At 39.0% G+C, this 18,373-nt stretch overlaps 1 protein-coding gene across 5 annotated transcripts in view; it reads right to left on the bottom strand.

Moving 5' to 3' along the window:
- Positions 1-18,373, bottom strand: part of CSMD3 (CUB and Sushi multiple domains 3) — a 580,687-nt gene that overhangs the window by 214,524 nt on the left and 347,790 nt on the right. For all 5 annotated transcript variants that reach the window (XR_014566768.1, XM_083748860.1, XM_083748861.1 and 2 more), the window contains 2 exons: positions 4,583-4,765; positions 2,838-3,164 (listed from right to left, as the gene is read on the bottom strand). Coding sequence is in view for 4 of the 5 variants with exons in the window: in XM_083748860.1 (XP_083604986.1) it covers positions 2,838-3,164; positions 4,583-4,765 (510 nt within the window). In the remaining variant the exon portion in view is untranslated. The remainder of the gene's footprint in view (positions 1-2,837; positions 3,165-4,582; positions 4,766-18,373) is intronic.

Genomic DNA, 18,373 nt, shown 5'->3' with positions numbered 1-18,373 from the left:
AAACAAAGGTCCATGAGCTGAGTTTTGTTCACTGAATGGAATATTTAATATTTATTTATAAGAGTTATATACCACCTAATAACCAAGACCCTCTGGGCTGTTTATAGTTTTAAAAAAAAATACAAAAGAAGAAAAATACAAACATGAAGTCTGAAACAGAATAAACCTAGCAATCACTGAAAACCGAAATAAAAATAATTACAGGAGACATCATTAATGGATAGACTTTTAAAAAAGCAGTAAAGTATTTTAAAATGGAAAAGCCTAGAAAATTATTAAAAATAAAAAAAAGTCTTGACCTGGTACCAAAATGCCCACAATGTCAGACTGTCAGTTTGCATTTCTTAGTACAGAATGTATTGATCTGATGTGTAGAGACCTTTCCTACTTGATTCAAGAGGGTTCTGGATGCTTCTCTGTGTGAAAGAAACAAGCAGAAGGTTCATGATGTTTGGGTTATTCCTTCAGAGAAGTCGAGCACTGCTGGTTTAAACTGGTTCTGTTATCTCTTTCAGTCAAGGTCATGCTGACTAAAATAGTAGGACCAGAAGGAGCCTGGCCTTCACACTTTCTCTTTCTATCTCTTTTCTGCCTGGTGTAGTATTCTGTACATAGTATGCTTAGTGTTATGGTTTAGACTTATTATAAATTATTGTAAGTTTAAGTTAAGTCTGCTGCAACTGGATTTCTTATAGACAGTGCCAATCCTGAATGTATTGGATTTGTGACCAGTATGCTCATTTGCCTTCAGTAGCAGTAAAGCTCTGCTGGATGAAATACAATTGCCTCTGGTCTATTTTGGGGGGATCCTGAAAGTTGTTACTCTGCTAACTATACATTGGAATCTACTCTGGATCAATATTGAGTAGACCAGCGGTAGGCAACCTAAGGCCCGTGGGCTAGATGTAGCCCAATCGCCTTCTCAATCCGGACCACGGGCGGTCTGGGAATCAGTGGGTTTTTTTGCACGAGTAGAATATGTGCTTTTATTTAAAATGCATCTCTGGGTTATTTGTGGGGCACGGGACTTTGTTCATATTTTTTTTCAAAATATAGTCTGGCCCACCACATGTTCTGAGGGACGGTGGACCGGCCCACAGCTGAAAAAGGTTGCTGATCCCTGGAGTAAACTTTCCATGACACAGACAAGCCTATCTGGGGTGTGGGGAGGGATTGCACTAAAAAGGATGCCACCACTGAAAATGTCCCCTCCGTAGCAGCCACTTGCTACACCACATTTGACAAAGTGAGTTCTCTGGTCTCACATCATCCTACAGCTCCCTGCATATACACACACAGATCTTCTCTGGAGCATGGGAGCATGAGAAGTAGTGTAAACAGCTGATGAGAAAGGTCTAATTGGCAAAAAAAAAAAGTTGCCTTGCCCAACTCCATTTGTGTAGGCTCCATTGGATTCAAGCTCTTCTGTGAACAGGAGGACACTGCTGAAATCAAGCCAGTGTATTTAAAGAAATATAAATTATTCTGGGTCAGTGTATATGTGCACTGTTGGCTCCCTGCAAATTCAGCACAGAAATAAAGGTCATTATATAATCATATCATGTGTCTTCAACCAGGAGCACTGTTGCTTAGGATAAACCAATGTCACACTGTTCCTCATTGTGATCCAGTCACAGTACCATTGGTACAGATATACTCCATTAACTAACATATAGACTGATACACCTTGTATTCTGCACTTTCTCTCCCTTTCACGAAAGCTGGGAATATAAATACAACTGAGTATGCAATCCTGCATAATGCTTACTTATACAAAAGAGGACTCACAACTAGACAAAACTGCAAAGGACCAGTCTGTTAATCTTCTTAAAAAAACATTTCAAATTCCAGAAGATTTTGCTGTATTTTTCAGAAGTAAACAGATTCAAAACATGTATAGATGCAAACTTCAATGAAACTTGAGAACAAAGATGGCCTACTGAAAATTAATTTATAAAGTGCCCTGGGAAGAGAAGAACTGTGTCTTAATTTGAGTCTACATTTAGAATCAGATAAACCTGGCAAAACGTGGGAAGCAAAAAGGAGGAGAATTACTAGCGGCAAACAAGCAGTTTTAAATTACAAGCTGCTATGACATACGTCACAGCTAATTTAACTTTAATGCTCTTCAATTACACTTTGACAACTTATTAGTGACAGTACTTGCCACCAGTGTCACTTCTGCAAAGGAGTAAACCTATATTATAATTAATTGCTTAAGCTCAGTTAAAAAAAAACAAAAAAAACCACCACTCAGCAGTCATATATTCTTTCAGAAAGGCCAATATAAGCAGACAACTACCCTGTTTGCCATATTTACAAGGCACTGAAACCTTAAAATACCAGCTTCATCAGGGACAAATGAAATATCATAACCCTGGAGCGGAAATAACACCCCAAACACTAAGCACTTAATAATCTTGCAGCAACTCTGTTTCGTACAATAATCACATTACAAAGAAAGAGAGAAGAGCAAATTAAAATAATCAGGAAATATTCATTATATGCTTCACCCATAAACTTCATAAACTTATTCCTCTACAGAAAGATCTGGTTGAAGAGTGATGTGAGGCAAGATCCTTGAGCAAACCTCTCCTTTCAAAGCACAGAAAAGCAAAATGTGCAATCAGTTACTGGGTCGGAACATTGACAGAGTAGAAGAACAGGTTAAAAAATATTGGTCCAAGTATTTCTTTTCCCATACTTATGGAACTGTTTTTTGCATCTGACTAGTAACATTTGTGAAAAAAGCATCTAAATTCTTTTTTTTAAAAAAACCATGTACCATAGAAATGGTTTGCATCCAAATTTTTATTGTGAATTAAAATGCTACTCACTGTTATATGTGATGTTGAATCCTCGACCTGACATGGAGTGGTCAGCTTGAAATTCCAGGCGCAAAATATGACTATTGCTAGTGAGATGGGATGGCACTTCGGCCCCAGTAAATGTGCCCAGTATTGGAGAATCAGGAGAGTCACCATCTTTAATTGCAAGGAAATCAAACTGAGATTCCAAGTCAAAGTCATTAAAGGAAAGATGAATTCGGCTCCCCGGGTCTGAGATGATTGTCCATATGCAGTTCAAATTATTTCCATATCCCTCTGGGTAGTCAGGAGAAAGGACAGTTCCCATTGGCGCCGTGAAATTAGAGAGGCAAGGAACTGTCAAAAGCCAGGAAAGAAATTAGAAAAAGATATGTCAGAAGCTAGTTTAAACAGGCGGTTTCAAATCTACATCCCAATCTCAACCTTAAATTTCTGTTATCTGCTCATTTTCTCACTGGAAGAACAAATGACCTTGATCATGAAAACAACAAAAAGTCTAGAAGGTTATGCGCTCACCGAGCCACACGGTTATTCCAAAGCGATTGAAGCTATAAAGGACAGTTTTCCCATAGCAGATCGATGCTACAGAAGCCTTTGCACTGAATGAGACCCATTCACAACTTCTGCTCATGTCTTGCTTAGCAACTAATTCTTTAAAATGCCAAGATAAACTTTACTTGGGAAGAGACGCAACAAGGCAATTTTTCCTTTTGATAATTCTGATGGATGCACATTTGGATGGCTGTTCTCCCAACCCACCCTGGTACACAAGCCACACTATTTCTCCCGCATTGGAATAGATTTTCAGGCACAAACCCCTTTCCACAGAAGGACAACTGTAGCAAATTGATTATTTTATTTTCTACTATTTTTTTCAATTTGTGAGAATATCTCCCAACAGCAGACCCAAGAGGGAAATGGAGCAGTTATATTATACTGAAATCACAGTAGGTCTCTTGAGTTATCCATGTCCAGCAGGCCTTAATCATTTGGTACGACTTATTTTCCCCTTTAGAGAACTGTTCAAATGAACAATTCCACACTGAGCACATTAACAGTCAAAAGCTCAATGTTGCCATGATAATTTGTAGCTTGCAAATAAGTATAGGAAATGAAGTAGGACCAAAATAGTTTTCAGCTTTCCTTGTTGGCTCAGACAATATTTCATACATAATACTGCTATTTTACTAACCCTAATGTAATTTATAATCATAGTTGAGTGATAATCTTGTGTTTATGTGTATTTTCTTACACACACACAAATACAAACTATGCACTATACAATATATTACATAAATGGTGAATTTAGCTCTGCGTAATATTAATACTTGACAGCCAAAATCTCTCTCTCTATGATTATGTATGTATTAAAAGATATTCATGTATAATTCATGGTGTGGGGGAAGGATCTGTAAATAATTTAAATGCCCTTGATTGCAATTCAGCCACTACTATCTTCATGAAATGTAACAGGCTTCTAAAAATTCCTATAAAATAGAGCATAAGAAAGATAAAATGCAAATATAAAGTATGCTTCTTTTGTGTGAAATTACAAGATGGCACCATGAAGGCACGCAACAGCAGCCCCCATTCTGGCTGAAGACAGGCAACATTTACTTTTATTGGAACAAAACTTTGCACTTAGAATATAAATGCTAATAGCATTGGAAAAGTGTATAACATAATTTAAAAGGGTTAAAAAAAATTAATATGTGCTGTCCTCAAATATTTGGAATAAATATGTTTATACTCACAAATGCAGATGGGTATGTTTGCTGACCACTGGTTATTTTCTTGACAAACAATAGATTTTTCTCCAATAAGTTCAAATCCAAACTGGCACTCAAACCTTAACACATCACGATTGGAAAACCCATCCCCTTCTCTAATGCCATATAATGGAGTTCCAGGATCCCCACAGCTTTCTTTTTCAATCTCTGTGGAAATAGCAGATAAACAATTTACTGCCTGAGAAGCAAATTAAATAGTCAATAGTCATTCCTCCAAGACTAAAAGGGTGGTGGGAAGACTGTGAGGATATAAACTGAAAACTGATATATAAACTAAGAATTGCTAATGAAATTTCTCTCATTTCTAAATGGTACACCATCAAATATGTGAGATATAAGTTTCAGTCTTTTATACAAAAAGTAAGATTTAGCCACTCCCAATTCCCAGTATATTTTTATATACACAATTTTCAAGCAATTGTTCATATGGAAAGTACTGTTACATTAATTGAAGCATATTAAATCTATACATAGATAGATATCGGTTTGATTTGGTCAGGGTCAATTTCAAAAATCTCAGATTTTCGGTTCAAACGAAGTGCTAACACTGACTTCAAAATACGGTGTCAGGTTTCTCAAGACAAACCACATCAATATAGACTGTATCTGTCATGGGCTGTCATTTCCCCCAAGCACATTCGATGAGTGAGTATGACTAGGCTATTAATAGTGATCTAAGAAAATATAAATTACCCTTGGCCAAAATATTGTTTAAAATATATTGCACTGTGACTTATTTATTACCCAGTTACTATTATGCACCACTGCTATACAACAGCCTTTGTAAACCCGGTGCTGTCCAAATGTTTTTGGACTGCAACTTCCATCAACCCAGATGGGAATTATACTCCGAAATATTTGGGGAGCACAGCGTTGTCAAAGGATGGCATAGAATATATGTCAAATGCATGACACCCCAATGTTTACTTCCTTGCAACAAACCAATGGCTTTTGCTTGAGTGAGACTTGTTGAAGGATATTTAGTCAGCTTCATGTCTGTACAAAGAATTTAATCCCATCCACCAAAAAAAAGGTCACTGAAACACTAAAACCAAGTCCACATGATCATGTAAAGTTTATCAGATGAAAAAATGGTTACCAGGTATTTCTGCAGAATAAAGTTCTGTCTGTAAGTATGCATTAATATGGCCTGATAATAACCCAAACGGTTGTGATCCAATTTATGTTTAGAACAACAAAAACTAAATATATTCAGGGACCAGGGAGAATTCAAATAGTCACATTTCAAGCAGACAATGGGTTAAGCACCTTATCTGCCCTATGAAATCTCCTGGCAATTCTCTACTTCTAATATTCTGCTCCCAAAGCTGTTTTATCTTTAAATAAATTAATAAATAAATAAACCAAACAGCATCAGGAGCCTTTTGCATGCATTTGCATTTTAAACTTGTAGTTTGTGAGCCCCCTAAGCGTCTAAACTTCAATAATCGTTTGAAGCAGAAACCTTTGAATCAAAACAGTTTGAGATCTCACATTTTTCTCTTTCACTCCTCGTGATCTTCTTAAATCAAAGAACATTAAGTATTAGGAAATCTCTTCACATTACGCCATAAAGAAAAAAGTTGTCAACTTTTCTTTTTTTCCCCCTCCGATAGAACCAGCTCCCTTTGAAACATTGGGAAATTGCCCCGCAGTAGGTCAGAGAATGACTGATGTCTAATGTAACTCTCTTTCAAATTATTTATCTTTGGAAGATAGGAACATGGAAAGCTGCCTTATACTGAGCTGGACCACTGACCCCAGGGTCAGAAGAAGGGGGTGCAGTGGGGGCGGACGGCCCCAGGTGTCTTTGCTGAGGGGGGTGACATTTGGCTCGCCACCCGCCCGCAACCCCCAAGCCTACCCCGAGCCATCAGGGGAAGGGGGGAGCTGCGCCGCTTTGCAGGCGGCATTCCCCCCTTCCCTCTTCGTTTTGACAGCTGGGGGAGGCTTGGGAGTCACAGGAGGGCAGCACACTGAATGTGTGCTATCAGTGGCTCGCTCCTCCCCCATGGGCAGTTTGCTCCACCTCCAACTGCAGGGTGCATGCACCACTCCATGCACCCGAGCAGCTATCCCACACCTTGGAGGACACCCTCTGTGCCCTGCCCCCCTCGGGAGCATGCCCCACTCCCTTTGGGAGCATGCCCGTCCTGGGCAGCATGGGCATATGCCCCACCACTGATTGGCCCATCTAGTTCACTACTGTCGACTGACAGCAAGTATCCAGGTATTTCAGGCAGGAGGCTATCTGAACCCTACCTGGAGATTCTGAGGAATGAACCTGGGACCTTCAACATGCAGAGCTGATGCCCTACCACTGAGTTAAGGCTCCTCCTGGGTTTAAGTAGCAGTGAAGGACCACAACTTTATTTTATGGCTAAAGTAATTTGAAAAACACACTTTTATGAAAAGAGATAAATTGAAAACAATTTTTTTTTATTCCATGGCACTGTATAAAAGCAGGAGTAAAAACTAAATATTTGGCTTTTTTTGAAAATTCATGAAAATGTAGATACTGATCTATAATCTGGTATGCAGATTACAGTACAATCCTAACCATGTCTACTCAGATATGTCTTCTGAAGTCCTTTTAAAAACCATCAAATTGACTGGTTTTAATAGTATTCTTCTGCTGGTTATAAAGCACAATAAATAATACTGTAATTATTTGTAACACTGCCATTTTACTAAACCTGTTGTTTGACTTGGAGGCAACTTTCTCTTACATCGGTAAGAAGTATTTGCATAACTGGAAAAACATGTGACAAAACTTAGTTGTATGGTATAGATAGCTTATCCTTGGTTCTGATCCATTCCGAAATACTGGGATTGATGGATACAGTGGCACTAATAAATTTTCTCAGTAAAAACAGAACTCTGTAAAAGGCAAATAACAGGGCAAGTTATATCAAAATATTTCAAAATTTAGTGGCATGGGGAAAATGGATTTTTATTTTGCCCTTCAACTACTTGTATTAATCTCAGAGGTCATGCATAGTGTGTAGGTGACAGACTTAAGATTCAGGGAAACAGGATGGTCATTTGCTATACAAATGCGTTTTGACATAATATCACTAGATTCAATCCCTCAAGAAGCAACTTGTCCATCTAGTTCCTTCTGTCTAAAGAAAACAGGTCAGACTGTGAACATCATTTGGCACTGGTTACAACAGCAATAAAAAACTTGCTGCAAATCAAAGGGGTGTGGAGAATATGGGGAACTTCCCATCACCAGAATTATAACTAAATACCTGTAAATTACAGTTATTATAAAATTATATTTTAAAAGAAACCTCTGTATGTGTTTCAACAGCTGTTGAAGACAACCAGCCATCTGTATCAATTAGTAGCCAAAACATGCACCATCATTTGCATAAGAAGACACATCCAGTCACTTTAATGAGTTGGTTTAGCATCATGACATAGGTTGGATTATGTATATCCATGAGTATGGAAGACTGCTTACATGGGTAAATATTTCTTGATAGACCAATAATAAAATGTGGTTTTCAAAATCCTCTATTTCCATATGTTACACAGGATGAAGAGAGTGAGATTTACTTAAAGGAGTATGTACAATAACTGAAATAAAGATATGAATTGTAGATTCATCTCTGTTTGCAGCCCAGTGGGTTACTTATTATTAGTTATGGGCAATCAGCCTACACAATACAAAATTAGGTACCTATTGGTCCTAGTCTGTGCCCTAAGGACTATTGATTGGTCAGTTGTTGCTAATCACAAGGAAAGTTGGACAAATAAATGGTTGTTGGTTTTGGCAAGCCTAACAGGCTGTTTTCAATGTGAATTGCTAAAGCCTCTCTCTATGAAGAAAGGAATCCCCGCCCCACAAGACTGGGTAGGACCTGGCAACACACATCATGAAGTGATTGCTGATTCATTGATTGATTGATTGATTGATTGATTGATTGATTGATTGTATGCATGTGCAAGCTTGCAGCTCGTTTGCCAGCAGAGGGTGAAGATGGACTCCAGAGAAACTGGGCAATCTGTTTGTCATGACTGATTGGGAACGTGGGGGCAGAGAGATTGAGAGAGAGAAGGGTTTTTTGGTTCCAGACTTTATTTGGGGCGTGGGTGCAGCCCCATCTGCCCAAACTAAGAAACAATGCCTACAATCCACCCGACTAACACATGGCCTTCTGTAACCCACTTATCATCTGTCTTCTTATGTGCTGTCACTGGACACACTGGAAACCAAATTTGTAATTAAGCAGGGAATGAAAGATATGGATTCAAGGAGTTATATGGATCAGGTAATGAACCATATATAGCATGAGCTTGATGTCACAATTTTGTTGGCTCACTTTCTCTAACAACCTATATGGCAGTTTTGCCAAAGTTCCCTTAACAACAGTTACTGTAAAGCATTAAAATAGGCCAACGAAACTGATCTTATTTACTTATGTGTAGTAATTTATCCTAGTTTTCTATCTTACCATATTAATGTGTGAGGCAGGAGGTCTGTATGATGTTTCTAGCTATGAAGCTGTACCAGTGTGGTGCCTTCTGTTTTCTGTTCCAGTGTAACTATTTGATAGATATTTCCTCATGATTCTCAATTGAGTCTATTTCTGTGAAAGATAGCATCATCACCTAGCCATTTCTCCACAAGAAAAGGAATGAAATCCACTTGTGACTGTATCATTTTGATGGAACATCCTCAAGAGATTCCACAGCTAAGGAAGACTGTTTACAACCCTAACATGGAGACAGCCGCTTGATCTCGCTATGGCTAAGGGCACCTGAACATCAACCCTATTTAGTTTCCAAAGAGAAAGGACTGTTTCTAAAAAGACTCAAGACAAACTGGCTTTACAGAAACCCAGAGGAACATATGGAAGAAAAGGAATAAAATAAAAGGACTTTAGCTGGCAGAGCAAACAAGAAAGTAAACAAAATAGCCCTTGAAGGGGGAAAACTTGGGAGTTATTTAGACAGCTACCAGACACATCTTGCAAAGGGGGCAGCTTTTGTTACAAGAAATGTTTACTGTGGCGAGGGGAAAGTATTTAACACAGACAAGGGGAAAAAGTCAGGCTGTTTATCAGGAGTCATTTAACCAAGGCCCAAGAACCTAGTTTATTTTATTTATGCTCTAATACAAACAAAAACCAAATTACGATATCAAAGTTGGGCTGACCATGGTCTCCCTTTTTGCAAGACTGTTCATCTTTAGATGAAGCAGGGGAAGTGGGTGGTGAATCTGAGGCAGGTGAACAAATTCTAATATTTTTGTGTGGCAGGGTACCTTCATCTACAAAGGTAAAGGTAAAGGGACCCCTGACCATTAGGTCCAGTCGTGATCGACTCTGGGGTTGCGGCGCTCATCTCGCTTTATTGGCTGAGGGAGCTGGCGTACAGCTTCCAGGTCATGTGGCCAGCATGACTAAGCCGCTTCTGGCGAACCAGAGCAGCACAAAGAAACACCATTTACCTTCCCGCCGGAGCGGTACCTATTTATCTACTTGCACTCTGACGTCCAACTCCTAGGTTGGCAGGAGCAGGGACCGAGCAACGGGAGCTCACCCCGTCATGGGGATTCGAACTGCCGACCTTCTGATCAGCAAGTCCTAGGCTCTGTGGTTTAACCCACAGCGCTACCCACGTCACTTTCATATACAAAGTAGCTAAGGTTTATTTGCTTGATTGAAAGCCTTGCCACTGCTTCAAGTGACAGCTTGACTGGCACTACTCTACCTACCAATGCTGCAAATTGGACACTTGATGGACATGCTGACATGACCATTCATGGTTGGCCTGTATTCCAGACACCAGAGCAAGGGAAGGTCCATGTGTACAACATAGGAACAAGGGTAGAATGGGACACTCAATGGTTTTCCCCTCCCATTCAACAAATGCATGTCCAACAACATTTCTATCCACCAGCCTCTTTTAAATGGCAGTTACTGTTTGACAACCAACAACAACTGTAATCACAATGTCAAGGAAACCACCTACTCTGAGTTTTAATCTTCATAAAGGAACCAAAGACACTTATTGGAATCTATTTGCTGTATGCACTTCATGCCTGCAGTAAAGATTCTAAGGACTCTGACTAGGCAGAAAGTCTTGCTAGAATCAGTAAAAATGCATAGGTTTATGCTTCAGATCATACCACACTGGCATGTTGAATTTATAGATCGCATACAGTGAGTGGAAGTTATACCAAAAGGTAAATAAATAAATTCCAGCATTGCTAGTTCACAGTTTTTCTCAAGTACTGCTAGAAATAGGGAAGAACTCTATTCAGTTTCCGTACAAATCCACATAATTTGCACTTCCTGAACAGATATGTGAAACACAGATAATCTTCAAAATGTGCACTTCTCTGAATTTTGTGACAGTGTCATCCAATAAAAAAGTGTACCCCCCAAAATACACATATTAGAGAAACGTAAATGGGCATAGCAGTGAAATAATATACCGGTAGAATACACTTCCAAAAATGTGTTTATGAATGTGTCTTAAGATAAATGAACACAGAAATATGTATAAATACTGATGAAGACTTTTGCTATGGTTATGACTTATAAACCCTATATGGCTTAGACTACCTGAAGGACCTCATTCTCACATAGGAACCTGTCTGAGCGCTCAGTTCTTCTGTGGCGGCCCTTCTTTGAAGTCCTCCCACCTTCACAATCACCCTTTGTGTAAAATTAATACTTCTCAATTTAGCTGTATTCATTTTTATCCTCTGTACAATCTAGAGAACTCAGATAAAGTTAATAATGCTGATGATTTTGGTTTGATAGTCTGTAGTGAGCATCCATATATTCAGAAATTCCAGTGATAAAGCAACTGTTCATATGAACCTACATTCCTTCAGGTATTCCGTAACAGTATGCATACAGTATTTCTGCTGCTGAAAAGAACATTTTAAGATCTAAAGATCAGAGAATCAGAGTTTCTGCACATCACTTCATGCAGTCTAATGTAGTAGAAACCATGGATTCATTGAAAAACTTCACAGGGGAAAATATTAACTTTAAATTTCACCTCACATCTGTTCGTAGGAACCAGAAGTGAAGAAAAATGGACTCAAAAGTGAAAAGGACACTTAAAACATATCCTAAATTCTTGAGTGGATATAACGCCCTATAGGTGTGATTCCTAAGAAAGTTCCAGATGAATAAAATTTCCTCCACCATCTGCCTCTTTTGAAAACAGTCAATTAGTGACTTAATTGACTTGGCACCTTGTACAGTGTGGTACACATATGCTATGCCTTATCAAGTGATTCACTTTTCACTAAGTTATACAAAAGCTGCCTCACAGCTTTGTGACTATTCCATTTTACAAACATGTTGCAGTTTGAGAAAAGAAATGATGCCCAAGGGTTAAAGTCTTCTCTGTGCTGGATTATGAACACATTACTTCGGTAGGCAACAATGCACCATACTGGCATACCAAATGTTATTTATTACTTCTTGCTCTCCTTATTGTGGCTTTGTTTTGAAAGCCTGGGGGAGGACTGCAAAGACATCAGGTTGCCTTTAAGGGGAATGTGAGAAAGTTACTTGTGATGCGAAAGAAACATAATCTGCCACCCCAATTTGCCTTCTTGTTCACTTTAAAACTTTTCTTTACTCTCTCCTTTTATATTCACAGGGTTCCTCTTATTCAAAAACAAATCTTACATGGCCCTAACCTGGAGCTTGAGTTACACTTACATTTCATTTATATCAATAGGATTTCAGTTGTAATATAGTTCAATTTTTAAAATTGAGTGAAACTCTTCCAGAGTACACCAATGCATTTGTCACCAGGCCAGACACAATTGATATGGTTGTATAATAATAATAATAATAATAATAATAATAATAATAATAATAATAATAATATTTTATTTCTACCCCACCCATTTGCCCGGGTTTTCCCAGCCACTCCAGGTGGCTTTAAATATGTAGGTTTATTAAATGAAATGAAATATATGTTGTAGCTCATTCTTAAGCCTTGACTAATTTTCCATATTTTACTCGTTTCACTTTGACCTGGTGTCAGGCTTCGGGAAATCGACTTCCTCCCCTGTGGCCGTAAATAAGCAGATCAAACAAAAGGAAATGCTTACCAGTTAGTTACTTTAATAAATACAGTGAGGGACAAAAGAAAGTGGTGGTGCTCCCAATTAAGGCTCACACCCCCTCCGCCCCTATTAATCTACGTCACTCCTACGTTTTGTAATCTGAGTTTGTACCCTCTGCATTTCAGTTCTGAGACTTTCTAAGCTCTTCTCGACCTGGGGGAGGGCGGTTGAGGAATGCTGTCCAAAGTCTGAATCTGTTAACCCTCTCTCTCCCAGTGTTTCTTCTCCTAGCTGTTCCCTATCCAGTATTTCCCAGATTCTGACCTCTGAACTATGGAAGCCACTATTCCAAATCTATACTGTCCTCCTGCTCCTGGGAAGATTCAGGATCAAGATCAGGGGGAGGGAGTGGCTCCCACCATTCTTCCTCAGTGCAGCCCTCCTCAGCATGGTCCCTGACAACTGGTCCTAGAACAAGGGTGCACATACTAGGCACATTCAAGTTCACCCAATCCAACCCCTTCACATGAACAGTACCACTTAAAATGTTTCCCAGCATGAACAGGGATTATTTTCAGAATGAGGGTCACATTCTCTTCTGTGCAAACTTACAAAGGCCACATGCTACTGAGAAGGAGGTATACACACAAATGGATGGAATAATAAATAGAACTTTTGCCTTTCTACTGTAGGCTACTTTCTAGATATGCTCACACATGCCTTTCTGCCTTTAACCCAGGTTACCAGGAAGCATGATCAGATTTCAACAACACATTCTTCCCAAGCCAAGGCTCTCAAGGATACACTGAATAAAAACTACAGCATTAAAAAACAATCTGCCCACATAACTGCCCATGTGCAAGGGCTTCCTATCTTTTCTACAAAGTCAACATTTAATAGTTCTTCATATCTATAAAGCATTTCCCTGCTTATAGAAAAGAACAAAGACTTGGGATTCCTCTGAATATGCAGCAGATCAGCTGTAAAGGAGGGGGTGCCTTTTAAAATATTTTGAGTGATCTGAAGCAATATTTCTCATACTCTCTTGACACCGTTTTCTTCCTCATGAAAATGTGGGTTTTATTAGTAGCTATTTGTAGTTAAATGTAGTTATTTGTATGCAAAACTCTTTACAACTGCCTTTCAAACTCTGTAAAGCATCATTTGCAATTATGATAATGATGATAAAAAAATAGACTAACTACAAAAAAAACCTTGAAACCCACTGCTAGAGAAATATTCTCCATTATGAAATGATTTATCTGTTTGAGATTCCTTATATTTATAAAATAGAAAGTAACATTTAATGTGTGTAATCTATAACAAAACATTGCAAATCCATCAAATATATGCAGAGTACTATTCCACAACAAAATAACCCCTCATTGTTCCCAGCTAAGAAAAAAATATATATTCATACATCAGGGTTCTACATTTAATTGACAGCTTTCAGAATGTATTTTCCATCTAAATTCTTTTATAATCAGGTTACTGACTCCAGTACTACTGTTGTGATGTCCTTTGTCAAACTATTGCGTTCATGAAACCTCTTTGTATTTCCTGAAACGGAACTAAGCTCTTATGGTTGCTCAAAAAGCACTGTCTCATAAGCACAGCTACAACGAATTCTCAATGACGCTATCTGCCTTCAGCAGATGACAACTGATAATCTAATCTGAAATGTAAAAAATGTGCTTGGTATTTTTAGAATAAACAATTCATTACAGGTCACGACTGATTTATGTATGTCTACTTGTTGAGTGACCACACATGCATGCATTGCGGTGACCCAGAAGTAGCTGGAAAAGAGGACAAAATGGGCGGTGGTGAAATGGGGGCAGGGTGGGGGTGTCAGGAGCTCATCCTACTCTCGAGTAGGACCCTAGCAGAGACACATGCCCGACTGGCATGTTCTCTCCCACCTAGTCGATCGTTTGGGAGCTTCTAAAGCTTTCTTCTGCCCGAACATCACAGCCACCGATGCCAACAGACACCGGCACACTTGGGGATCCGCAGAGTCTTTGCAACTTGCGTAACAGACCTCAGCAACTCAGCATTTTGGCTAATCTGCTTTATTTACATATAAACACACACAGAGCACTGCAATATGGCTCCCTCTCTCGTTAGCATCAGACAGCAAAGAAAGAACAAAGGACAATAGTCCCACTTCACGGAACACAATAACACAAACATCCGAATCCGTCACTTCCCACTCTGTGGAGTCAAAACATATACCGTGATGTGAGAGACAAAAATCCCATGACTGCAGTCATGGAGCAGGAATTCTAACATAATAATAATAGAAATGGGATGCAAGGAGGGAGCTTATACGTGCGGCACCATCATGTGCAATGACCCGGAATGCAACCCCCACTCAAATAGAGGGTTGCCTGTATTTCAAAATGGAGACAGCAATGGGGGGAGGAAAAAGCTCTAACATTTCAACACTGTTTTTTCATCATGAATGTGATAATTAAAATGCCAATGGGTGACATCCAACATTAGTAATACTTAGAGCAGACACAATGAAATCAGTTGTCTTCAGTCTATTTATTTCAGCAAGTCTACTTTGAGGCTGAATTCAGACAGCATTTTATTCCTTCTTCATGACATTGCTTTTCCTGCTCATTTTTTTAAAAAAATAATCATGTGATCTTTCACATAGTGTAAAATAGATTTCTAGAAATATAAGTTTGCTCATTTCCATGTTAATCATTTCAAGCAGGAAAAAAAAATCAAATTGCAACACCATTAACATAGAAAATCATAGGAGCCTGGTATGGACGAAATTTGTGATGGTATACCAGCAGACATTTCTTTCACATTGTGTAAAATTTAGTGTGACGTGGCAGAATATTGATTCCATAATACAACCAAGTAGTGGGAGCCAGCATGGTGTAGTGGTTAAGAGCGGTGGACTCGTAATCTGGAGAACAGGGTTCACTTCCCTGCTCCTCCACATGCAGCTGCTGGGCCAGTCACACTTCTCTGAGGTTCTCTCAGCCTTACTCACCCCACAGAGTGTTTGTTGTGGAGGAGGAAGGGAAAGGAGATTGTTAGCCACTTTGAGCTAACAAAGGGGAGTGAAAGGCTGGATATCAAGTCCAAACTCTTCTTCTCTTCTAGTGCAGTGTTAAATAGCATGGGGGACAAGATGGAACCCTGCACCAAACAATGTGTCTTCTATTTTCTGGAACAACCCTGGATGTAGGAGTAGACGTACAGTGACTCCAATCCTCAGTTGCTCTATGAGGATACCATGGTAAATGGTATTGAAAGTAGCTGAGAGGTCAAGGAGCAATAGCAGGGCCACACTCCCATCATTCTCCTGACATATCCCAGGGTGATCAAGGTGACCTGGCCTGAAGCTGGACTGAAATGGTTCCAGATTGTCCATTTCCTCCAAACATAACTGAAGCTGGGGCTATCACAGTCTCAAGCACCCTGGCCAAATAAAGGATATTTGACACAAGGAGATAGTTGCTTAACACTTCTGGGTCCATGGAGAGGAAGAGAGGATGCACCATGGCATCCTTCAAGTCAGATAGTACCCTGCCTTCTAATGAAGCATTCATCACCCCTTGACCCCCTGAGTCAGTCCTCTTGGGCTAGCTCCAAGAAGCCAAGATGGGCAAGGATCAAGAGGATAGACAGTTGGCCACGCTTCTCCAAATTCAGCTGAACCTGGTCAGTGCAAATGTTTTAGCATAATATTTCTTAATTTAACACTATAATTGCTAATAATGTTGTTTGTTGTAAGGAACATGGCATATCATTTTGCAACAGAGCTATTACAGATCATTAGACCAATTATTGATACTAACGACGCACTCTGAATTTTATACCCCTTGCCATACACAAGCCTGAATTCTATAAGAAATAATGAAATTCATTTTGAAGTACCTCAAATAAAGTAGCTTCAGAAATCACATATTTTGCAGGTTTCTGTGATATTTTAATAGCCTGTTAAGCCTACTTGTATTTAAGTTCAGCTCCTTAATATCATTTTCATTACCATGTAATATCATTTCATCATGTTTATTTCTCCTTTCCCTTAATATGTAAGAAAGCTGTCATACCTCCATGAGTACCCATTAAATCTTCTGGCTATCAAAAAATAAGTAAGAATTCTGCAATGACTATGATTAGCAATTAAGTAATGTTAAATAGTTTGCAGGTGCTAACATGCTTATTCATGTTTCTTACGATGCTATATTTAAGATTCAGAACTGTTCAGTGAGAAGACCCAGAGCATGTCACACTTTGTTTTATGGCAAGTTATTTATTTTCAAACTGAAAATATTGTTCCTGCTACATTGCTTTCTAACTGCATTAAATAGCTGTAGGATGAATAAAGGAACAAGTTATTCCAATTCAACTTTCTAGAACATCAGTTAAATAATAAAATTTGTGAATCGTTAAACATCACAAGGAATTCTTTGCAACTGTTGCTGAACTGAGTCTCTCGTCCCTACTAGGAAGATATCCCCAGATCGTCAGGCAATTGGATATTTTCAATATCTGCAGCATCTGTTAATCAACAATTCCGAAACATTTTCTACCACTGGGTTTCTGTTTTACCATTTGTGCTGTGAAATGAACAGTGTTAGAATCCAGATTATTCCAACATCTGGAACCAAAACTGGGAATGAAAAATGTTTGTGAGATGTATGTGAAGCTAGTGCAGAGGGAATCACTGATCTTACCACCTGGTGTATTTATGTTGTATTAGATTTGAATGTTCAGTGAAAATAAATAGTACTGCTATACTCTTCAACAATATTACAGAAGGACCGATTTACCCATTGGCAGGAATGGTGGATTTGTTCCACTGGTGTGTATGCACTGCACCCAAGGCCCTGATGTGCAACTCCTCCCCCTCCCATTAAACAACACTAACCCATTTGCTCAGAACCTAGCATAGCAGCTCTGTCCCACCCAGGGACAGGATTGTTGACCAAAAAAAAAAAAATGTACCCAGAAGTTAACTAGGAAAAATTATCAAAGTTGAAATTTAACCAGGTTCCGTCTATTTTCATCACATCAATTGCAGTGTATCAATGCAGCTAATGCTCTTGCAGCACTAACAAGTCTCTTTTCCCCTTGGAATTCTTTAAATAGGTTTTGGTCCACTGCTCTGCATTGTTGTTGTTGTTGTTGTTGTTGTTGTTGTTGTTTACTCCCAGCAGTTTGATATATTTGACACCAGTCCCTTGCATAGGGGTAAAATAGCACATACAAATGATTTTAAATCCTGAAAGAGGTGTAACAAAACATTGTATAGACTAATTAAAATTCCATTAATTTATCATGAAGAGTTTTTGGATCATGAATCGTATCTATGTCTTTGCAGAGAGAAAATAGGAGCTGAGAATCACAAGGCCAGGGCCTGCCAAATTCTAGTCTTAGTAGAGCAGTGGGAGTGAAGGAGCGTTCAAGCACATCTCTAGCGATCCCTTCTTTACAACTACAAAGAGCTTTCTTCTCTTAAGGAATGATGGAGTGGAGTGTATTTAATATTGCCCCCCTGATTCACCAACTTGTTTTCAAGACTGGCTGCTCTGAGAGTTGTGTTCCTGACTTAAATTTTGTCACCGGTCATCCATATGGCTTTTACACTTTGAGAAAGGATAAATTTCTATACCCATAACCTTCTAGCAACTGAGAGAGAAATATAACCAGGTAGAACTGGACAGGATCAA

This window comes from Podarcis gaigeae (assembly GCF_964106915.1).
Source record: "Podarcis gaigeae genome assembly, chromosome: 7".
NCBI classification, from domain to species: Eukaryota; Metazoa; Chordata; class Lepidosauria; order Squamata; family Lacertidae; genus Podarcis; species Podarcis gaigeae.
Note: the sequence above shows the minus strand (reverse complement) of the source record. Positions and strands in the feature narration are given on the sequence as shown.